We start from the raw sequence: 23,139 nt of genomic DNA, 5'->3' as shown, positions 1-23,139 counted from the left end.
TGCCTCCCGCTCTGTGGCCTCCAGGGCCTCCCTGCCCACCTTCTGCCCTGTGGTTCCCAGGGCCTTCCCTGCGGCTTCCAGGGCTTTCCCTGCCCGCCTCCCGCTCTGCACCCTCCAGGGCCTTCCCTGCAGCTTCCAGGGCCTCCCTGCCCGCCTCCCGCTCTGCACCCTCCAGGGCCTTCCCTGCAGCTTCCAGGGCCTCCCTGCCCGCCTCCCGCTCTGTGCCCTCCAGGGCCTTCCCTGCAGCTTCCAGGGCCTCCCTGCCCGCCTCCCGCTCTGTGCCCTCCAGGGCCTCCCTGCCCGCCTCCCGCTCTGTGCCCTCCAGGGCCTCCCTGCCCGCCTCTTGGATTCTCGCAGTTGCTCCGTGGCCCTGACTTGACCTCTGACCTCGCTAAGGGGCAGCACCCGGGAGGCGGGGGCTCTGTTTGCCTGCTGCGGGACCACGCAGACAGGGCCTGGCGAGGGCCCAGGAAACACTGTGGAACAGATGAACCGATTCCCTTCACAATCAAGAATCGACGTCCCTGTCGCTCCCCCTCCCCCCGCCCCAGCAGAGCTGGGGGGCCGGAAACAGGAGGGCTGAGGACCTGGGGGCGGAGGGATGGACACAGGCCTCCCTGGTTCTCGGGGATGGGCTGCTGCTGTATGAAAGTGCCAGCAGGCCAATCTGCAGGACCAGCGGGCACTCCGCAGAGGGGTCATCGCGTCCCACAGGTACAGAAAATGCATCCAGCCCACACAAACCAACCGTTCCTAACGCCGGCCGTACCGGCTAGAAAACAAAACAAGCCGCCGTTCCAGGTGGCAACAAAACCGCAAACATCGAGGCATTCCTCTGGCAAAGGGGCTGATGAAGCTTTCACCACGTCCAGGCGACCGCGAGGGGCCTGAACGTGCGGACGCCCCTCTCTCCAGCCAGCGTCCGTGTCGGGTGGATCCCAGGCTGTTCCGAGACCGAGCGACGGGCTAGACGGGTGACAGCTGGGGCAGTGACCTGGGATGTCCGACGTGGTCGAGGGTCTGCTATCGGGAATGGTGACAAATAGCACAGTGACGGGGGGTGAGGGGGATTCATGGAAACCCCACAGCCAACTAGGGTATGGAAGGAGGAGCGGACACCAGCAATCCAAGCTTTATTGGGTTTATTGGGAGCCGGAGGACTGTCACCCAGGGGTGGGGAGTGGGGACTCACAGGCACTGGTCCCACCGTGGACACCAGGGGGCTTCCATGCCCTGAACCCCGAGGGCTGGACTCAGTGTCCCTGCCAACCACCAGGGAGCAGTAGAGGGAGGTGGCCCCCTACCCCCAGCCTCCCCAAAAATGACAAGCCAGGGAGATGGAGGCCCTGATCCCAAGGGCTTGGTGGGCACAGAGGGGCACATAGGTCCTAAAACCGTGTTGGGACACGCAGCAAGGAGGTTACTGGAGCACACGGCCTCTAAGTAAGTCAGGCGTCCCCTGCCCTCAAGAGGACACGTGTTTACAAGGACAAGGGAAGGGGCTCAGCCACAGGCCCCAGTACCAGCTTCCGCTCCCCACTGCTCCGCAGACGCATCTCCGGGTGCCCCAGGCCGAGGCCCCAGCGGGTGGGCTGGGACACCTCGCCGGGTGCCCGAGGAAGCCGCAATGTCTCCCAGCAAACCCACCAACCCTGGCGGTGGGCAAAGGGTCTTCGGGCCTCAGTTTCCTCACCTGCAGCAGGAGGGCCGGTGAAGCTGGCTGGGCCTGGTTCCACCTGGAAGGGTTCTGTGTCCTGAGCCGGCCTGGTCTGGCCCTCCCCGGATGGACCCAGCTGCCCCCAACAGCCTCTGGGGGCCGCCCCTCCCCACGTCTTGGAACATCCCTCCTCTGGGCTAAGCAGCCCGACTCCTCCTTGCTTATGAGGCACAGGGGGGCTTTGACCACTTTCAAGACCCGACCCAGGTCACGGAAGTGAGGATGTGGCCTTGGGGCTTTCCAAAGCCACTCTGCTCCATTAACCGAAACTGTACTGGGTAGAGGAAGGGGAGCGGGCTGGCTGCCCTCCCGGGGTCAGCAGGGAACAAGCAGGTGGGCTACGGGCAGCTGGGCTCATACAGGATGCTGCCCACTAGCTCCTGTGTGGCACACACACCCCTGCGCCTGCACCCGCACCCACCCACTGGCACCCACGCAGCTGTGCACACACTGGCCCCAGCTTCCCTCACAGCATTCCAGGAAAAGCAGGGCGTTAACCCAGCTCACAGGCGGGAAAATCAAGGCCCCAAATTTCCACCTGCCCAGAAAGAGAGGGCGTGATCGCTGGTGACCCAGCCCCCCAGACCATGCTTCTCCCTGAGCCCTGGCTTTGCCCATCTCTCATCCCCCAACCCTGGGAAGCTCCTGCCCAGGATGGCGCTTTGACGTAGGCCTTCTGCCTTGGGCCGAGGCCATGGAGGTCACCTCAGTGGGGAGGAGTGGCCCCATCCTCCCGGGGTGAACCCCCTCCACCACCTGGTACGGGGGATGGGTAGGACCCCATGGCTGAGGGGCAGCGGTGGGCTCCCCAGCCACACACTCTGGGAGGAGGGGATCAGTCACAATCCTGGCTTTTACACAGAAGCTGGCGCCCAGTGGGATGCGGCACTCAACCTAAGGACAGTAGTGCCAGCTGAGAGCACAGGGTGGGCATCGGGAGGGCTGGCAGGGGCTTCTGGGAGAGTGGACTGGTCTTTGAGCCTGGTTAGGCGGCCAACAACCCCCTACCCCCTGGAAAAACCATTGTCCCCCGCCCAGCCCAGTGCCTCTCCCACTGCACGTCCCTCTAGGGTGTCTCCCCCAGGATCTGCTGTCTCCGAGCCCCCAGACCCACTGGCCTTGCCCATGACTCCAGCTGGAAAGACAGGCGAGGCCAAGAATGAGCCTGGAGTGACCACGAATGGGCACCCAGACAAGTGACTAACCCGGTGACCACACCCAGGGGCCAGTCCCCCTGGCCCATGGTACCCTGGTAATTTCTTGGGGACTTGCGTGGCCTTGGCGGGGCTCACATACGCTGTGGAATCCAGGGGCTATACGAGCACTTTAATGTCTCTGGGAACCTCCGTCACAAGTATAGTGCTGGGATCACGGGGTCACCTCCCTCTGGGCGGCCCGCCTCTCGGACGGCAGGGCAGCCTGGGGCTCAGGGCCCACCCTGTCCACGCGGGGCAGGAGCAGTGTAGGAGGTAGACAGCCCCATGCCAGTCCCACGGCTCCCGGGGCCATCCTCCATCATGCCACCCATGGCATAGTTGTGGGTGCTCGGGGCAGGGCGGGCGGTCAGGAGCTGGTATGGGGCCAGTGACCACAGCTGGCTGGGCTCCTCTCAGGAACTTGGCCAGGGGTCAGGGCTGGCACGGCCCCCTCGAGCTTGTCTGGAGCCATCACTGCAGCCACAGGTCCTTGGGGAGGCCCAGGATGGCTCGGCTCCCGGGACAAGCCCACAAGGCCCCCTGCGGGCTGCCACAGCCACCTGCTGGAGTTTGGACTGAAGCTGCCTGGCGAGGTGCCCACGGAGCGGGCTACACGTCAGTCTCCACCCGCAGCCGCTCCATCCTGCGCACGTTGCCCTCCACGGCCACACGGTTGGTGATGCACCGCGCAAAGTCCTCGGGGAACCAACCGGTCTCTCCGTCCCGCAGCCTCTCGCCATAGAGCCAGCCTGAACCCAGATACGGGCAGGTGAGGGCAGGGTGCTGGGCACCAGGGAGGGGCCCAGCCTTGGCACTCCCGGCCCTCTGAGCTGCTGTTTCGGAAGACGCTGGGGCCAGGCTTCCCACGGAGCTCACCACCATTGCCTCCCACCAAGGGGGTCTTGCTCAAGGTCACGTGGCTACAGTCAGCTCTGCCTACCCTGTGCCGGCACCCGCTGGGACCCCAGGAGCCAGCCTGCCCGGGCTCCTCCCACCCCACACGCCCCCCCATGCCCTCCCCGCCCTGAGCGCTCACCGTCCTCCTGCTGCAGGATCAGCACCACGTCCGCCTGCTGCAGTGAGATCTCATCCGCCTGCTTGGCGAAGTAGGCCTTGGTGACCTCCACCTGGGGAAGGTCTGGGGACAGAGGCAGGCGTCAGGGGCGGGACTGTCCTTCCAGCCCCGAGTCGAAGGGCTCCACCTCCTGACACAGCCCCCGCGCCGTTCCCGTGTCCCAGCACGTGGCCGTGGCCGCTTTCCTCTGGCTGAATCAGCCCCTCCGCAGGCAGCAGGATGGGCCTGCTTCTGGGTCAGTGCCCGGTGCGGGCAGAGGGTGCTCCCAGCTCCCAGCTCCCGGGGGCTGAGGGCCGGGGGCAGGGCTGGAGCTGGGAGAACAGATCTGTGGGCCACGCGCTCCAGCTCTCTAGTCTCAGTTTCCACCAGCCAGTGGGCACAGGGCAGCACTGTCTCCCCACCTCGCGGAGGGGAGGCCCCGAGACAGCTGGGTCTGCGTGGCGAGTGCCCCTCACCTGGGCAGGCCCACCCCAGGGTCAGGCTGCAGGACGGACAGAAATACGGAGGATACCTCCCCTTCCTGGCCAACACCCTCCCCGACCAGGGCCGGAGAAGGGGCTACGAGCCCTGCTCCTGTGGGGCGGGCGCTCACCTCCCTTGTTGGTGGTTCCCAGCCACTGCTGCTCCTTGTACGTGAGGGCGGTGATCCACCGGGCCCGGTCGCTCCTGGGGACAGAGCGTGAGCATGGCCCGAGGCCGCCCCTGCCAGTCCGGTGACTTTGGCATCAAGCACCCCACCCCCAGTGTGGCACAGTGAGAGGATGGGGGTCACGCGGGCTCCCACGGTGTCTCTGAGAGTCGCCCCACAGCCCTCGGGGTGGGACAGGCAGTGGTGACGCAGGCTCAGGTGCCAGGGCGCCCTTTCACGAGCCTGGCCGCGGACCGGAAGTTGTAAGCAGGCTTCCCCTCTGGGCCTCCCCAGCCCCGTCCTGGGGGCCGAGGCGTGAGAAGTCACAAAGCCTGAGAAGGACCAGCGCGCAGGCTGAGCCTGAGCCACACGTGCCTGGGGTCAGGGTCAGGTGGCAGCAGCACGCCCGGGACGCAGGCTGCCCCACTTCCTGGCACTGGCTCTGAGCCCCCTGCCTCTGGTCAGTTTGCTGTCTGCCATACAAGGCCTCAGTTTCCCACTCAGAAAGGGGGCCGTGCTGGAGGGAGTGCAAAGGCCATCTGCTGAGCTCCCTCAGGGCCTGCACCTTTCTGTGTGCTGAGCCCCTGGCCACCCGGGTCCCAGCCCCGCTGTCCTCTAGCTGCTCCGTGCCAGGTGCCTCCTGCCCCAGGGCCTTTGCTCGGCTGTGCCTCCTCTGGGGCCCTGCTCCTCACGCAGCCCCACAGATGAGGCTTCCTCCCCGGCCCTCACCCTGTGCTCCCTTTCCTGCCTGCTTTCCTCCTTGGTCCCTGCCCCTCAGACACACGGGAAGCTTCAGCTGCTGATTTTGTAGCTGGGGTGTCCCCCTCCCAGGAATGTGAACTTGGTGAGGACAACGTTGTCCCTAGCGCCTGGTACAGTGCTGGCACAGAGCAGTTGGTGATGGAAATTCTGTCCTCACAGTGCACACAGAGCCGCCCTCTCCGGGGAGCCCTCCCGGACTTACGCGGAGTCAGAGGACAGCAGGATCTTCTCCTGGCGGCCCTCACTGTTGTGCAGCAGGGTCACCTGGAAGGGGTGTGGCACGGACGAGCTACGGTTGCCGCCCCCTGGCAGAGAGAGCTCTGTGGCCTCCACCTTCTGGACCTGGATATGGTCCACGTGGGCGTAGTCCTGGACCACGAAGCTGTCCTCACTGCGGGAGACGGGAGGCAGGTCTGATGTGCAGCCGGGTCCCCCTCGGCCCTGTCCACCCAGGTCCCCAAAGCGGCGGGGGGCCAGGCAGCCAGAAGGATGCTCTAGAGTTGCTCTCCCATCCTCCCACCCGGGATAATAGAGGCCGCAAGCTTCCAGGTCCCGGTGGCTGGGCGGGCACGCCCAGGTCTGCAAGCGGGAGCCAGAGCCGCACAGCCAGAGACACGGCCGCCCTGGGTCCTGCGGGGGGTGGAAGCTGCCATGGGCAGACCAGGCTGGGTGGGGGCCCTGTTGTGCACCCCCCACCCTGAGGCCAGAGGAGGCGCAGGTCGGCTCCCCGGCGCCCTCCTGGCCTCCAGCCCTCATCCTGGCCCCAAGGCCGCTGCTGTCGCCCACTGCACAAGGCAGGGCCACTCAGACTGGCACCCACGGGTGGGGCTCACCTCTTCTTCTTGGTGACGACCAGGACGTCATTGAACAGGAAGAGGTAGCAGGTGGGCCGGCTGGCAAGCTTCCGGAAGAGCCCGGCCTCCACCACGAAGAGCTCGCCGCGCTTCAGCAGCCAGCGGGAGGCGGAGATCAGAGGGAGGGACTGGGGGACAGACAGACGGTCAAGCTCCGGGGGGGGTCAGGACATGCAGCTGCCGGTGGGGACGGATTCCTGTCTTTGAGGACTGGGGACTGACCATCCCCAGGGCCGCACAGGGTGTGAGGCGTCCCGATCTCCACAAGAGGCCATTCAGTCAGCCAAGTGCTCGGTGTGGCAGCTCTGAGCCAGGCAGGGCCCAGATCCCACCCAGGGACCGGGGCCAGGCTGCCCCGCTTCCACCAGGCCCAGGAGCTGGCTGTCCACCTACTGAGCGCTCCCACGGGAAGCCCGAAGAGCAGAGGTGCTAAGGGTGGTCTAAGAGCCTGGGACGGCCAGGGAGGGTGGGGTAGGACACGGCGGTGCTGACGGACCCCCTACCTTGACCTTGCCGAAGTCCAGCTGTGTGTGCAGTGTGTACATCTGCTCTGTGCGCTCCATCTTGTGGGCTCCCTCATTGCACTGCCTCACCAGCTGCAGAATGGGCACCGGACGTGGGCTAGGCTGAGGGCCCCACCTGCCCAGCCGGCCCGGACGCCTGCCCTCGCAGCCGTCCTAGTCCCCGCGTTGCCATGGGCTCACGGGTTGTGTGCAAACTGCACTCGCTCTAAGCCTGTTTCCCCACTGGTACCATGGAAAGCTTGGGATGGACAGTTTGGAAACTCTCGGCGGGGTGGGGGGTTCAGGGGCAGCGGGGGACTAGGTCCCAGCTCACCTTGCTGATGGCCTTCAGCGCACGGCTGGCGGCCTTGTACCTCTCGGGGTGCCCCTGGGTCTTGAGGCAGAGCGTCTGCAGGGAAGACACCAGACGTGAGAAGGCACCAGGTACCTGCCTGAACCTCAGGCTGAGAGGCCTGCATGGGGCGGAGACCCAGGTGGGGGCTACAGGGAGGTCCAGGGCCCCTGCCAGGCCCCAGTGGAGAACGCAGCCCCCAAACAGCTCTGCCAGGTCAGGCTGGTTGGGTGGGAACCTGAAGTGAGCATTCCCAGGACCTGGCCCCTCCCCGCCCTGGCATCACCGTCCAGCCAGGGGAGGCCCCCCCACCATGGCCTCTACTTCTACTCTTCCCAGAAGGCCCAGGAGTGGCCAACGTCCCATCTGGCTTGGATAGCTGACCTGCCTGGCACAGGGCCACACGCTGCCTCCGGGAGCTTAGCTGGGCTCCTGCCACGTGTATGTTCGTGTGTGCATGTGTGGACACTTGTGCCTTTCACCCTCTGCCCCGTGAGCCAGCACCTCAGAGACACAAGCTACTCCAGGGAGCCCTCTGAGCTGCTCTCCCCACGCCTGGGACAAGGGTGCTAGGAGGCAGCGGCCCAGGACCAACGCTCGGCAGGGGCCTGGGTGACGTGGGTTAAGACACATCCACATGGCCATCGAGTAGGTGAAGGACCATAAAGTGCAGGGCCAGGTCCCGGCAGAGGGAGTTCTATGAGCAGCGGGGACGATGCTGGGACCACGTCACCACGGCGATTAAACCATCTTATCACGGTCCTCGTAATTATCATATAACAGGCAAAGGGTGGATGAAGATCTGAGGGTGGGGTCTGAGGGTGGGACCGGGTGCGCTCACGTCGGTCAGGAGGGGCAGCCGGGTCACCCTCTGCATGGGTAGGATCAGGAAGGAGATCATGGGGAGGCCGCCGCACGCCGGCCGCTTCTCGATCTCCCTGAGCACGTCTCGGAAGGCGGTGTTGCTGCTTCTGCAGGAGAACGGGGCGGAGGTGGGGTGGCCGCGCAGAAATCAGGCAGGACCCCCGAAGCCAGGCCGAGAGCAGGGACGCGCTCCCGGCCGAGGTGCAGGACCGTCCCCAGCCCGGCCCTCCAGGCGCCACAGCCCCGCTCACGTCAGCTTCTGCAGGGCCCGCTGCTGGTAGACCTCGTTGGAGCAGTAGGCCACGTAGGGGTGGAAGTGGCTCTCGGCGTGCTCCTCCAGGATGTCGCTGATGTCCTCCACGCACACCTGCGCCTTGTGCCGCCGCTCCAGGTCCTCGAAGAACCTGCGGGGGGAGGACGGCGGCCTGAGTGCCCACTGCTGGGCGTGTGAGCACATGGACACACACGTGCACACACACACATGCCCAGCTCAGCTCCCAGGGCGGCACATAGCATGCATGTGTGAATACACACACGCACATACACACGCGCACACACGCACGAGCACACACAGCTCAGCTCTCGGGCAGCACACAGCATGTACATGTGAGCACACACACACACACACACATGTTCACACACCCAGCTCAGCTCCAGGGCAGCACAAAGCACACACACACGCCCGCCCACATATGCATGCACGCACACACATGCACACACGCTCGCCCACAAACGCCCAGCTCAGCTCCAGGGGCCGCACACAGCACGCACGCGGCAGGACTGGGCCAGCACTCCTGTGAGCCACAGCCCCCTCCAGGAAAGCCCCAGGACAGATCAGCTCCTGGGATCTGAAATAACTGGCACAGACCCATGGCCACATCCAAGGCCACTTCCCTCGAGGTTCTGGCAAGACTGGTGGGCATCATGGGACGCTGATGGTAGGACAGAACTTGTCCCTCTGACTCGATTCCCTGGGACTCAGGCGAGAGGTGCCAGGACCTGCCTTGAGCCCCGGCACCCTTCCCCCGCTCAGCTGAGTGGGGCCTCTGGGCAGGCTCCCTGGAGGTGACCGCCAGAGCCCCGATTCCTGGGGGTCCCCTTCTGAGGCTCAGCGTACCCAGGCCTGGGCCGGGAGATGACGGTGAAGTGAGCCAACCTTCGGCTGGTGCTGGCCCAGGGCTCTGCTCCCACGGGCAGCTGCTGCTGCTGCGGCCGGGTGAGTGGGCCCACGTGGGGCCACGTGGTGTACACGGCTCTGGCTGCGGCCTCCAGCACATCCTAATAGCTGGAAAGTGCCGGATCCCAAGGCCCCATCACCTCTCCAGGCCCTGGCCAAGGCAGTGGGAGGTCCTCCTACCCCAAGGGCTCTGTCCCCAAGAAGTCCCTCCCCAGTGCTGGGCTCTTGGCTACGCCCATGCCAGCATCTCTTTCAAAGTCCTGCTGAGCTGGGCTCCTGGACAGCCTGGGACAGCCCTACCTGGAGATAAGATGCTGGCTGACTCCCGAGGACAGAGGGCAGAGTCCCAGAGCACATACCCGCCCCGCAGGGGGAACTCCGGTGGCCCACACCCTCATCAAGGAGTGACCAGCTGAGGGCTGCCAGCCCTTGCCACTCACCCACCCGGGTGGAAGCCGGTAGAGAGACAGCGAGAAGGGGGCGAGTCAGCCCCACCCAGGACTTGTGGCCAGGGCACTACCTGGGAGGAAAGTAGGCCACCCACCTATCTGTGGGACCGCCTGGAAGATGGGCGCTTCACTCTGGTTATCCTGGCGAGACCAGTGAGGGTGGCAGGGAGGGGAAATGAGGCCTCCACCCGGAGGTGGGCAGGGGTCCCTCAGGCTTCTGCTCATAGGCCCCCTGCCTGATCTTTTGCCCACAGGGGACCAGGATTCCTTTAAGTGGGGACATTCTTACAGCCACGGCTGATGGGCAGCCTGGACAAATGGGGACAGTGTGTCAGGGACAGATGAGGACCCCACCCCCATCCCCAGGAGGGTGCGGGAGGCCCTGGCTGCCCAGATGCAGGGCCACAGGCACGTGCACACACACCCCTACTGTCCCACATATGTGCACACACACAATGTGCATTCACACGCATGCATGCAAACACCTGCTGCCCTACATGTGTTATCATATATGTACACGTGCACACACACGGCCCCATGCAGACCTGCAGCTGCATGTCCAGCCCCTCCTCCACCTCCCGCCTTGCAACCAGAGCCCTGCGCCTGGCACCAGACACCTCTGGGAGGAACATGACCCAGGTGCAACTAGAGGCCACCTCCCACCCGCTCTGCCTGCGGGTACCTCAGGCCTTGCCATTCAGCCCTCTGGGCCTGGGTTCCTGGTGGGAATGTGCCTGTGGGCAGGGCCATGTCCCAGGGGAGGTGATCCACCTTTCAAATGTCAGGGGACAGGGTGCAGGAGGTACCAGGCATCCACTGTCCCGGTGCTCAGCTCTCCCCCGGCTACTCCCGGAGGCCTCAGGGCCTGGGGAGGCCCTCACACTCCCTCCCAGCAAACCGCTGCTCCACACCTCCCACCAGCAGACTTAGACCAGGGGGCTCCCAGAGTCTGCCTTTCAGCCATCCTGTGCCAGTGGGCGAGGCAGCCTCCTGGGCACGCGGAGGGCGGGCACGGGCCTCACCGCTGGCTGGCACTCTGGACGTCCAGGATGTTGGAGAAGAGATGGTGGTGCTCCGTCTGGGTCATGGTCGCCCGCAGCTCCCTGGACTGCAGGAACTCGGCCACCAGGATGCCCAGGCTGTGCTGGTAGGAGAACTCGGACGTGAGGATCTCGAAGATGGCCTGGGCGAGAGGAGAGCGGTGCTGGGGGCCCCCGCACATACCGGGGCCCCACGCACACTGGGACTCCACGTGCCGGGAAGGTGGTCTGGACGATTCGTCGCCGCACAGGGGCCTGGCACAGGGCGTGTTTGTGATGAGTGCTCAGTGGGGATACGAGCCGGGTGAGGGGACAGGTGGGGATTCGAGCCCCCTGGATATGCCCTGGGTAGGACGAGAGGGCAGCCATGGGGATGTGAGCCTGACTCCTGGGTTCGCTCGGCCAATTATGAGCTGTGACACTGAGCAAGGACACCCACCCTCGTTCGAGAAGTAACAGTGGCCACCCCCGCCCCACCGGACCAAGGATGTCGGCCATCACCCTTGTGTCTGCCCTGGGAGGTGGCCCGTGGGTGGGCGGGCAGGTGGGCAGCATCACTGTGGCCACTGTCCCCCCGCAGGACAAGGCTGGGACGCAGGGCTGCCGCCCCCCCCCCCCCCTTACCTCCTGCCTCTTGCGCTCCTCAGCCGGCAGTGTGTCCAGGATGCCAGACTCCACCACCTGCAGGGGCACAGGCCTGGGAGTCAGGGGTCGTGTGTCCTGGGAGCCCTCCCTGCTGGGCCAGGGCCAACGTGGATGGCAGAGAAGCCTGGAGGGGGCAGAAGCCAGGCTGGCTGGGGGCAGCCCCACCCTTCCCATGGCTCAGTGCAGTGGGACGGCTGAGCTGGCCCGTCACCCACATCCCTCCTCTCCACGGAAACATCCCCTGGGTGGGCGCATCCCTGGCAAGGAGCCCTGGGGCAGCTGGGGAAGAGAGTGGGGGTCCAGAGGGGAAGGCCCGGAGGCACCAGAGCAGGGGAGGGGGTGGAGAGGGCAGGGCTGCCTGGGAAAGCTGAGGGGGTGCCTGGGTCAGGTGAGTCAGCGTCCTGCCCAGGAGGCTCGGGGTGACACTGTTCCAGCAGGGTGCCCTGCCCCAGCTCCCCGCCCTATCAGGGCTGTGGCCTCCAGGCTGCCCTGGGTGGAGCGTGGCTCTCAGCCACTGCATGCCTGCCGTGTCCCTACAGAGCCTGCCAGGACAGGCTGGCTGTTCCCCTGCCTGGGGGCACCCCCTCTGTAGGACCCAGGGCCACCCCATTCTTGCCCCCTTCCTCAGCTGGCTGGGCAGAGGCCACGTCCAGCGCCTACGCCGGGGAGGCCAAACCCCATGCCTCTTCCTCCAGCCCAGGCTGGGCCAACACCCCCCCAGTGCAGGGGGCTGGGGTCAGAAACTCTGGCAGTGTGCGGAGGGTGCAGAGTCCTGAACCCCTCCCTGACCCAGGGGGTCATGCACACCCAGCTCCTGGCATGCATCTGGGACCTGGCCGGGGGGAATACATTTCCTGACCCCAACCTGGGGTCCCACAGCCTAGAGCAACACAGCCACTCAGCCCCTCAGCTCCTCACCCCCCAGGGTGCAAACAAGGAGCCCGCTGTGCTGCAGACAGAGGAAAACCCAGTGCCCACCCTCCCCGACCGCCCACCAAGCCCACAGCCAACAGCCCAGCTTGTCCCTGGGCTCTCAGGGGGTGGGGTCAGGAGTCTGCCACGTGGCTGACCATGCCCTCCTGGGGTGGTGACATCTGCTTTTCCTGCACTTGCTCAGAGCCCCAGGGACTCATTCCCTGCTCTCTATCAAGTCCCCCACATCCCTGTAGGGCGGGACCAGCCCCATTTCCAGGTGTGGAGAGTGAGGGTGGCTTGGCAGTGGCACAGAGCTGTGTGGAAGCCCAGGCCCGGCCCAGCCTCCCCCTCCTGCCTCCTCCTGAGGACTCTCCTGCACTTTCCTGGGTGCGGGGCCCTGGGAGGGTCCTCTGTGTCCAGGGCTACCCGCAGGCCAGTCTAAGCAGGACGCAGGGAGCTCTGAGTTCACCTGTGGGACGCCCATCACTGGAGCAAATGGCACCTGCCTCTATCTGACACCCGTCCCCCCGCCAGGGACCACCAACAGGTGCCAAGCAGGGCAGGGCCGCTCTGAGGGCACCAGGAGGCAGCCCTCTGCTGTAGCTGGGGCAGCTGGGGGCCTGGAGGGTGCTCCCCCCCCCGGGAGGACCTGGGACAGCTGCTCTGGGCTGACCACCCGCAGCCTAGGGGAAGGACCTCACCCAGCAGCCTGGCCCTACCTCCGGGAGCTGGCTCCAGGTGACCTGGGGGGGCCGGAAGTTCTTGACTACGATGGGAGTGCCCCCCTTCCGTGTCCCCTCGGGGCTGCAGGGCTCGTCAAGCAGGTCGTCATCGGACTCCTGGCTGGTGTTCAGGCCCCGCTCCCGAATCTCTTGATAGAACCGGGGGTCTGGGAAGAGGGGCCGCATCACCTGGGGGCCTGGGGGCTTGGAGAGGGCCTGGCGTCCCCAGACCCCACAGGCCGAGGCCTCCCAAGGAGGAGTCCCTGAGAGCATCAGCGTCGCCAGAGCAGGCTCCCCGTGGGCCGGCTGGCCACTGGCCGCTCAGGATGGGCCCAGGACAAGGTGGCACCCCAGTGCAGAATGTGGCACCTTCAGACCAGCTGAACGGACCAATCAGAGCACATGGAGGCCCACAGGGGCTTGGGGTGGGGACTGTCCCCAGGCTGGACCTCAAGCACTGAGACTAGAGGCTCAGTCTCCTGCTCCCACACTGCAGGCCACCTGGACGGGCTGGTCCACGGCTCAGGGCACCTCTGAGCCCTCACAGCAACCTCTCCACACCTCACACCGAGACCTGGGCAGGAGACCTGGGTCCTGAGGCCTCCCAGCTCCAGCCTGTGGCTGTCCACAGAGGTCCGGGCTGGCAGGGAGGGAGGGCCCACCCCAGCTGGGGTCCCTGTGTCCTCAGAAGCCCAGGCCTCGCCCAAGCCCGATCCCTCATGCCCAGTGGGTGCTCCATCCTGGCAGGGCAGGCACCCCCCCCATCGGGTCCTGTTGGCACCCCAGCTCTCAGCAGGCTGACTGCGCTGCTCTGGGCAGCCAAGGCCCAGGGCCACCCATGCTCTCCGGAGCCCCATTCCCACGGGCTCCCTGTGAATGAGACAATCCCAGGAGGAGGCTGCAATCAGGCAGGACTGTGCCTGTGGGGCCTTGTTCCCCGGCATGGCCACCACAGGCCCCGCACACACACGAGGTGCTTGACAACTGACGCCTGGGCGTGAGTGTGGGGGCCCTGTCTCCTGCCCCCCAGGATAGCACAGAAGAGAAACTTCTAGACCTTCCTAGGCCCATCAGAGCTCCATGGCCAGATGACTAACAGGACCTCGGGTCCCCAGAGGAATCCCCTTCAGTACATGCTCTGTGCCACCGCACCCAGGCCCTCCCCTCCCCCTCCTCCAGGAGACCAGCCTCCCCGAGGCCTGGCCCAGCCCGCAGCCACCTCCCGAGGCCACGCTCCACACTCACCATCCTTGAAGGAGCCCTTGTGCGCACGTTTCCGCCCCAGCGTCTTCTGTGCAAACGAGACAAACAGTGGTCAGCAGGGAGGGGTGTGGGTGTGGGTCTAGAGCTGTTTTTCTACCCAGGGGCTCAGAGACCAAACAGCCCTGTGTGTGACACTGTGCCCAGAAGTAGGCTCTGCTGAGCACACAGAAGGCGCTCAATAAATGCTGGCTCCCCGAGGAAGGCAGGGCCACCAAGGGAGGCCAGGGCAAGGTGGGATGCCCCCAGAGGAGCCAAGGCAGGTGGCTGATGGCTGGGCAGATCCAGGAGGGCTGCCTGAAGGAAGAGGCAGGACTGCACTAGTTAAGAGGGGCTGCTCAGGAAAGCGGGGTGTTCCCACTTGAGGAGGCCCAAGGCAGAACAGGTGTGGTTAGGAGAGAGCCAAGAAGGGACACTGGGGTGGGAGTTGGGGCTGCACGCAGGACCCCACGGAAGGGGTGCCCCGAGGCAGCAAGGAGAGGGTGAGTGTCCAGCCCCACAGAGGTCTGGAGGCCTGGCAGCTGATGGCAGGGCTGCGGAGGTGAGTGGGGGCCCACACCCTGGCGCACCAGGTGCCTGCTCAGAGCCTGCCTTCTTGGCTGGGACACACCATTGTCCCTGAAATCACAGGTGCCCGGTTCCAGGAAAGTGGGAGCTGTTTTCTCTTAACGAGTTGGGGCCTGAAAACTCCCCATGCTGGTCTGGACCGTGTGTGCTGCCAGCTGCACCTGGCCCTGCCGCCCCCCCCAGTGCCCTCACCCCTCCCACCCCCAGGTCTGGGCGCAGGCTGCTGCCTCGGCCCCTCCTCCACCTGGCACCAGCCCTTTGTCCCTGCCTCTGCTTTAACTCTCCCCTCTGGGACCCCCAGGCCCTGTGCACCTGGGGAGCCCTTCCTCTGTGCTTTCCCAGTTCCCTGAGCACCCCAGGCATCGCCCTCCGCACCCCCAATGCCTGGGAGCTCTCCTGGGGCCTGGCCACTGGGACCACCCCCACACCCCAGCACCGAGCGCTCAGGAGACTCTGAATCGGCAGAAGGAAGGACCAGACCCCGCAGGTCTGGCCCTGGCTGGGTGGGGGGAGCACTGGGGTCCTGAGGCAGTTTCTGGGGTCCGGGCATCTCAGGTAGGCATCACAGTGAGCACTGCCCACCTCTCAGGCGTCTTTAAACTCGGGACAGTGGCTGTGGTCCTCCCCACCCTGGCCCATCTGCACACTGGGTGCAGCTTTCCCACGGGTCCAGGCAGGAGCCCTAAGCAGAGGGGGCCGTCGGGATGGCAACCATGGGCACAGAGGGTCCTGGGTGAGGCGCCCATCTTGCCGGCCCTGTGCCTGTTGCATTCTCTCTAAAACATAGAGGCAGGGAAGGGGCTGTACGTGCAGAGGGCGCCAGATTGCCCCTGAGCTACAGGCAGCCAGAGCTGCCACCGCCCCTCCTGAGCCCCTGGCAGGAGCCCCTGCAAAGCCATCACTGAAACCTGTCCTGAGATGGGCCAACCCCCCTCAGGGCTGGTCCCTCCCCAGGCTGTGTCTGAGAGTAAGACTCACAGTACGGGGTCCTGGGTAAAACCTTGGACCTTTCTGGCCTCTGCTGCCTCATCTATAAAATGGGGACATTCACAGTCGGCTCACAGCCTGGCTGATGGGTCTAATGGAATAACTGTCAGGAGCCTGCACACAGTAGGTGCTCACTGAACAACAGCTGTGGGATGGTGATGTGATGGTCACGCCCCTCTCTGCTTACCCACTCCCAGGGCCCCTGAGGCATACCCCCTCCTGTAGTCCAGGTGCATGGGCGCCCTACCTTATTTTTGGCCACATGCCGACCAGGAGGCTGGGTGGACTCCTCGGCCAGAGCGTGGAGCTTCGGGCTCAGAGGGATGGGGGGCACCTCGCCACCCAGTGCCCCCAGGCCCTTCATGGCTGCGCGGTAAGACTGGCTGCGCAGGTTCCGCGCCAGTGTCCCTCCGGGGCCCATGTCCATGTCCATGTCATCCAGGGAGAAGCTGGGGGCTGCGAGGAGCCGGGGGTCCCTCCGGGCGGCCTCCTTGCTGAGTATGGCTGCCCCAAAGCTCTGGTGGCGGGCTGGGGTCTTGGCCTTGCTGGACACGGCCAGGCTCCGAGGGATCAGCTGCTCGGTGCCCATCTTGAGGGCCACAGGGCTCTGCGTGCTCAAGATGACAGTCCGTGGCTCCTTGTTTGCAGGGGGCGAAAGCGGAGGTCCCACGGGGTCCTGCTGGACGATGGCATTGCTCCTACCCTGCAGGGGGCTCCGGACCAGCGGGAGTCTGGACTCGGGGTTACCCTGGGCATCCAGCCGCAGCTCCGCGTGGAAGCGACCTTCCAGCAGCTTTTCTTCCAGGGAGCTGTCCGAGCGCCGCTGGGCCATGCTGGGCGGCCGGGGAGTCCTGTGGGGACAGGGCATGGGGGAGGGCCTGGAGCAGAGTTGCCGGGCACATGGCCATGGTCATCGGGGCTGCCTAGGGAGGTCAGAGGCAGCCAGCTGGGTGTGCAGGGAGGGGCCCTACAGTCTCGGGCCTGCAGGACCCGGCAGACGACAGGGGGCTGGTTTTCTAAGCTCAACGACCCAGGTGGGAGCAGCCTGCAGTCCAGGCTGCCCTGCGAGGCCACCAGGCTCCCTCTGCTGGGCTGCACATGCTGAGGGCAGATTCCTGAGCTGAGGGTGTCAGTGTGGGCGGTGAGGGGTTCCTGGGCCCCTGGCCCCACAGGCCTGGGATGGAATCAGCCACTCTGCCTGTTGGCAGCATTTCCACCAGTGGGTCCCAGCCTGAGCCCATCTCACACACTTCCTGCCCAGGATGGGTCTGGGGGCTCCCCTGGGATGTTCTCTGCTTTCTCCCAGGAATCTTCCCTGAGGGGAGGCAGGGCAGAGCCAGCCACACGGGGTCAGGAATCAGCCACACGGGACTAAAACCGGCCACAAGGGGCAGAACAGGTTGCACGGGACAGAGCTGTCCACACAGGGCAGAACCAGCCACAGGGCACAGAGCCGGCCACACGGGGCTGGCCTAACCCACAGCACAGCCAGACTGCCTGTGGGCACCGGGAGCCTGGTTCTCTGTCCTGCTCAGCACACAGGTTCTCCACTAAATCACCCAGGAAGAAGGCAGGGCTGTGCCTCCCAGGCCCCAGGAAGCCCTGGCCACCCCCACGCTGGGAGGCCCACCCACACATTCCTGGGGACATTCTGAGTCAGCCAGCAGGGATGGCAGCTGCCACACTGGGCCTCCTCCAGGCCAGGCAGATGGGCACCTCCCGGATCCCCATCCCATGTCAACTCGTCTGTCTTTACCCAGGCCTGGGGTAAAGTGGGGTTCAGACTTCAACCTGGAAGCATGCCCCTCGGGCAAAATGCACCCGGGTGGGCAGCCAGGGCCTCTGACGCGTGAGTCCTCTCATTCTAACCGTGACACGTCGGCATTGTTACCAAGAGCAGGCACTGAGGCTGTGCCCCCCGAGTGCCCACACAGAGCCCGGTCGGCCCCGTCCCCTCCTCCCCCCTCCCGTCTTCCTGTCTCCTGCAAGGGCCTGACTCTGCCAGACTCCTTCCCCGAGGCCAGACCTCACGGCCTCTCCCAGGAGAGGGCAAAGTCTGCTCCGGAGGAAGTGCCCGGATGGAACCAGTCCCGCGAGCCACTGCAGGGCGTGACCTGGGTGCCCAGCAAGGCGGCCCCACCCACAGGCCTGGGCGCCTCCAGTGGGAGCCTGGACCCAGGGTCTGCAGGAGCTCCAGGCGTGGGCTGCAGCCACCACAGGCATCAGTGCCTCCTTTCTACTGCCTGGTTTACCCCAGAACCACCTGGGCACCGGTTTAAAAGTCAGATACACAGCAGCAAAAGGCTCATCCTCACAGACAGGCGCCCCTTCCTCCACCACGCTGTCCCCCGCAGGCCACCACCCCGCAGGCGCAGCCCTAGGTGGGCACCCTCCGGATCCCCACCCCCATGTTAACTTGTCTGTCTTTACCCAGGCCTGGCCGGGAAGCGGGGTTCAGACGTGCATTCACTGGAGGGGTCGCCCGCCCTCTCCCAGCCCCGAGGGCGGGGCCGGCCTCCCACGGCGACCCCCAGGGGGTCTGTGGCCGTGAGCAACTGAGCAGCACAGCAGCACTTGGGCTTCGCCTCCGTCGGTTAATCATTCCCTCTAGTTTTACGAGCGAGCGGCTTTCCTCCTAATTTCCCCCCAGGCCTTCCAGCGCCCCTGCGTGTGCTGGATCTTACACGGTCGGGGCAGCTGCCCCGGGGTCCCCCGAGACCCTGTCCTCTCCCGGCCTCCGTCGGCTTCCAGGGCTGGAGCTTGCGGGTCTGATTCGCCTCCCTCCAGCCGCCCTCGGGCACTGTGTCCCCCGGTCCCGCTCCACCAGAGGCAGCATCCCCCGGAGTCCCATCGGAGGCTCCCTTCCCAAGTGGAGAACCCCATTTCGCCTCCTTGGATTAGGACCCGAGTGGGGCTCTAACCGCCAACTTTACCCCGGGCTCCGAGGCTCACGGGGACACGCTCCACGGACGAAGCCACGTTCCCTCCCGAGCCGCGTGCCTGTGAGTCCTGGGGCCGTCCCCGTGGCCAGCCGCCTTCCAGGGCTCTTTCTTTCTCTGCATGTTCTCTGGTCTCCGTGTCTGGAAAAGCCCGCTGACGGGCAGGGACCTCCGAGGTTATCTCTGAAGTCAGAGCTCTTTCTCCTCTGTCTCCCTCTGTGGGGACTCCCTCAGTGTCACCTCCCGCCACACGCGCGGGCGTTCTCAAGTCCCGCTCGCGCCCTCTCCCCTCCAGCTCTGCACCCTCCCACCCTGCTCTCGTTCCGTGGACCCCCGTCTCCTGCTCACGTCGGACTCATCTCCTTCTGCCCGCAGCCCGACCCCTCTCAGCTCAGCCAGCCCCGCTCCCGGGCACCAGGCTTCCCGCAGCCTGCTGGTCCTGGTTGGCTGGCTGCTTCTTTTTAGGCGACGGGCGTTGCGCTGGTGGGAGGCCCACGTGCCCACGCACACACATGTGAGTATGCGCACACATGTGACTACATGCTTTCACCCGGCAGGCTCTTTGGGACCCTCTGCTCCCAGGGTGTTCCCACCTGGGAGCCTTCCCTTGGCAGGTGAGACCTACAGACTGTCCCCTCAGTGTCCCACTGGATGCCCGCCCTGACCTGGTGTCCAGGAGCCAGCACAGCGCAGGGGCTGAAGACAATCTTTCAGCTGCCCTCAGGGCAAATGCCAGCCACGCTGTCTGGGCAGCAGCTGCTGAGAGGCCGGAGCCCTGCAGCAACCACTGGGGCCACCGTGGCGGGTCCTGTCCTGCGAAGGCGGCCCCCGAGAGCTCCTCCAGGGGCCACAGCAGCAAGGACTGAGCTGTGTCCCCGACAAGTCCATGGGTCCTTCGGGAGCAGGGACAACTTCCTGTTCACGTCCCACAGTCGGACTCAATGACCAAACCGAGTGCACACAGGTCCCACGGACCCTTGCTGTGTTCTGGTCCCTCACCTGGGGTCCGTGCCCTCCCTGAGGCCCTTGGTGCCCACGCAGAGAACTAGCCCACCGGGCCGGGCACCTGGCTTCAAGCAGCGGCTAAGGTCACCTGTGCCCCCTTGTGGGTGACTTTTGGGTGACTTCCTGTTTCTGCTTAGGGTGGGCAGGAGAGGGTCCCCAATAATTGAGCCCCCAGAACCCACAACACTTGGTTTTCCCTTTGCCACTCACCAGCCTGCCGTGCACCGCCCCCCCACATTCAGGCCAGGGTAAGGGACAGTAGGGGCTTGGGAGGGAGGAGCTGGGGGTTGCTGGGGGCAGCAGGTGGAGTCGGGGAGGTCCCTGGGCAGCCTACCCTCAGCCTCAGGGCCCCTCCTTAGCCTGGCCAAGCCTAAGCTGTACTGGCCCCTCCCTGGCCTGGTGGGCCCCTGGCTCCCTGTCCCTGAAGATGGGCCTCCCAGGACCCCAGAAGCCACAGCCGTACCCTCTCACTCTCCTGAGAAGCACAATATTCCTGGCCTGGGCCTGGGGCTCGGCTCACAGCTGCTCTCACAGCCACCAGGACCCATGTCACACCGAGGTTGGCACCTGCTACCCCTTGGATCAGTACACCACATGACTTCCATCCTTGTGACACCTCCATCCCCTCTGCCCCGACCCCCAGGTCCTGGTGGGGCTTGGCCTCTCCGGCACCGTCTGTCCGACCCAGGTCTGTGCTCAGGCAGACTCGGCCACAATGATGGCCTTGTGTCGGGTAATTCTGCCTGGCCAAGCTCGAGACTAGGAGTCACACGGAATTTGGGGGCAGGATTTGGCTCTGTAAACCACGAAGCTCGTAGCAAACAGTTCCACTTGCAAGGTGGCCAGGGGTGGCTTGGAAGCTCAATAGTGGGACAGCTTTGCTCCCCAGGGGACATTCCTGGTGGTGACAACCAGGGACCAGCTACTGGGCTCATGGAGATGGGGGCTGGGGACACTGCTGAATGGTCTGCAGTGCACAGGACGCCCAACATCAGGAATTGTTTGGAGCAAATGTCCACAGTGCTGAGGTGGGGAGACCAGAGCTTAGCGGACTGGAGTCACCCTTCATGGTGGGGGTTAGGGGAGCCCCACCTGGCCACGCCCAGCCTCGGACATCACCTGGCAGCTCCTCCCACCTCAAGCACAAGCCTCTTGCTGCCTCCTTCCTGGGACACCTGCAGGCCAGCAATGGTCACAGACACTGCTGACCGTCCTGGCTCCCGGCTCCCATCTCTGAGTCCAGACATCCCATAAACCTGGCTCCTGTCCTGGGCCCGGCTGGCACACACTGTTTCTCCAAAGGAGCCACAGGCAGGAAAGCAGAGCCTGACTCTGGCAGGAGCCTGGACAGGTGACCAGCAGGTGTCCTCCAAGTGCCTTCTCGCTCACTTTTCTTCAGCCCCCCACCAACCTTCCGGAAGGTGGGTCCTGTCCCGCTCTGACGGGTGAGAGGACCGGGTGCAGGGAAAACGTGGCCCGTGTGGGTCAAGGTGCCGGTCCGCAGAGCTGCGAGGAGGAGGCCTGTGCCGGCTGCCCTGACAGGCGCGTGGGGAGACGAGCAGCTGACAGCCATGTGGAAACGCAAACCAAAATCCTGGGACCCAGGCCCACGGTGAGCATCCGTGCCCATCGGACCCTGCACACAGACTGCTGTCCTCGGGGCAGGGACTGTGGGGATCCACCCCAGCAAGGCCCCGTCACCTCCGTGCCTCAGTTTCCCCATGGGTAGGTGAAGGGCACTTCCCATATGGGGTCAGAGATGACCCCGGGAACCAGGGATGTTGGGGTGGGGGGGTCACTCCACCTTAGTTTCCAGGTGACCTTTGTCCAAGCGACTTAGGACCTTACTTCTTCCAGGAAGCCCCCAAGCCCCCCTCCTCCCAACACTCCCTCCCTCAGGACTCAGGGGAAGCCCTGCCTTCGGCCTCTGGCCCGTGCCCGGGCAGTGCCCACGGCCCACCTCTCACAGGTGGGCCTCGTCTTCTCGGGGCCATGGGCATCGGAAGGGCAGCGAGCAGACACAGCTCAGCCAATACCTGAGCGGGCACGCCTGCGATTCCCGTTACAGGTAAGGAAACCGAGGCCCAGGGGGCTTAAGTAACCTGCCTCCGTTCACAGGGAGCCAGGATTTGAACTCGGGGTCCCCACTGAGCACTAGGCCACCGGGGTGTCAGGGTAGCCAGGTGTGTGGGGTCTCAGCCAGGGCCGCAGGTGCCATGAACTGCAGGGCCTTGGGTGAGCCCCCTGCTCTGTGGATTCAGGCTGTTCACCCCAGGACAGGGGACAGATTCAGGCCCTGCCCAGCTCTGGGGCTCTGGGCCGGATGCCGAGGTTGACACACACTCCCACCTGCCACTCACTCAGTCATCACCGGCCCACCCGCGCCCAGGCGCTGGGCTGAGGTCCACTCCAATCTCAGGAAGACCCTGCAGACCCGAGGCTGGCTATGTCTGAGGCCACCGCCCCCAGCCACGCCTGGTCCAGTCTCAGCCGCAGGGCAGGACCCCTCCCTGTGCCAGGTCTGCCCGCCAGTTGCCCCAGGGAGGGGAGGGGAGGGGAGGGGAGGGGAGGGGAGGGGTCGTCATTCCGGGGGCTGCTAACTCCTGGGGCCGAGCGGGGCTGGGCAGCAGATTCTCAGAATTGTTGAGAAGGTCGTTCCGTCCCCGCTCCGGCCACCGTTCAAAGGCCCTGGGGCCTCCTTCCTGAGACTACGGGCTCTGCGGTCCGCCTGGCTCCGGCCGCGGGAGCGCTCCCGCCCGGGGCTCCAGGGGCCAGGCAGCCGGCCGCCCGGGCCCGGGCTCCGCCTCCTCCCGCAGCCCCGCCGGCCCCAGCCCGCGGGGGGCGCAGAGCTCCGCGCACCCGACCCGGCTCGCGGGGACCGCGACGGGGAGGAAAGGCGCCCCAGGGGGACTGCCTCCCCCTCCCGAGGCTCACTCCCCGCCCCTTCCAGGCTCGCCTGTCCCCCCAGGCCCACCTGTCCCCCCAGGCTCACCTGCGCCACGGGGCGGGGGCAGGAGCGGGGACCGCGGGCGGCGGAGGCGGGGCCGGTCCGGCCGGCAGGCTCCGCGCCCGGGCCGGGCAGCTGCTCCAGTTCCAGCCGCTCCTCGGGCGCTCGGGCCCCTCCCCGTCCCCGCCCCCCCACTTCCTGGGCGGCCCCGGGAGGCGGGGGCGCGCTCGGCGCCGCGGGGTGGGCGGCAGGTGGGCGGCAGGTGGGCGCGCGGCGGGCGGGGCGGGGCGGGCGGGGCGCACCTGGCCGCGCCGCCGCGTCACCTCCGCACCTGGCGGCCGGCGTCACGTGACCGCGGCCGGGCGGGCTCGGGCCTCGGAGTTCGGGCGCCTCTGGATTAGGGCCGGAGTCCGCCACCGGCGCCAGAGGCCCGCGCGCCCTGGGACCGTCCACCCCGCCCTCCGGCTCCGGCCCGCCCCTCGCGGGACCGGGCGCCAGGCTTCCCTCCCTGCAACCTGGAACCGCTCCCTTCTCC

At 65.9% G+C, this 23,139-nt stretch overlaps 1 protein-coding gene across 1 annotated transcript; it reads right to left on the bottom strand.

Moving 5' to 3' along the window:
- Positions 1 to 3,023: 3,023 nt before the first annotated feature.
- On the bottom strand, positions 3,024 to 22,765 carry ARHGEF16 (Rho guanine nucleotide exchange factor 16). Its single transcript, XM_081144639.1, has 15 exons — positions 22,650 to 22,765; positions 15,961 to 16,564; positions 14,145 to 14,190; positions 12,897 to 13,066; positions 11,242 to 11,298; positions 10,600 to 10,760; positions 8,203 to 8,355; positions 7,929 to 8,058; positions 7,070 to 7,144; positions 6,736 to 6,828; positions 6,212 to 6,360; positions 5,581 to 5,769; positions 4,581 to 4,654; positions 3,950 to 4,051; positions 3,024 to 3,662 (listed from the first exon to the last, which is right to left on the bottom strand). The coding sequence occupies exons 2-15, from the start codon at positions 16,543 to 16,545 to the stop codon at positions 3,523 to 3,525; spliced, it is 2,124 nt and encodes a 707-aa protein (XP_081000765.1). The 5' UTR covers positions 16,546 to 16,564; positions 22,650 to 22,765; the 3' UTR covers positions 3,024 to 3,522.
- Between the last annotated feature and the right edge of the window lie 374 nt (positions 22,766 to 23,139).

This window comes from Miniopterus schreibersii (assembly GCF_964146895.1).
Source record: "Miniopterus schreibersii genome assembly, chromosome: 8".
NCBI classification, from domain to species: domain Eukaryota; kingdom Metazoa; phylum Chordata; class Mammalia; order Chiroptera; family Miniopteridae; genus Miniopterus; species Miniopterus schreibersii.
Note: the sequence above shows the minus strand (reverse complement) of the source record. Positions and strands in the feature narration are given on the sequence as shown.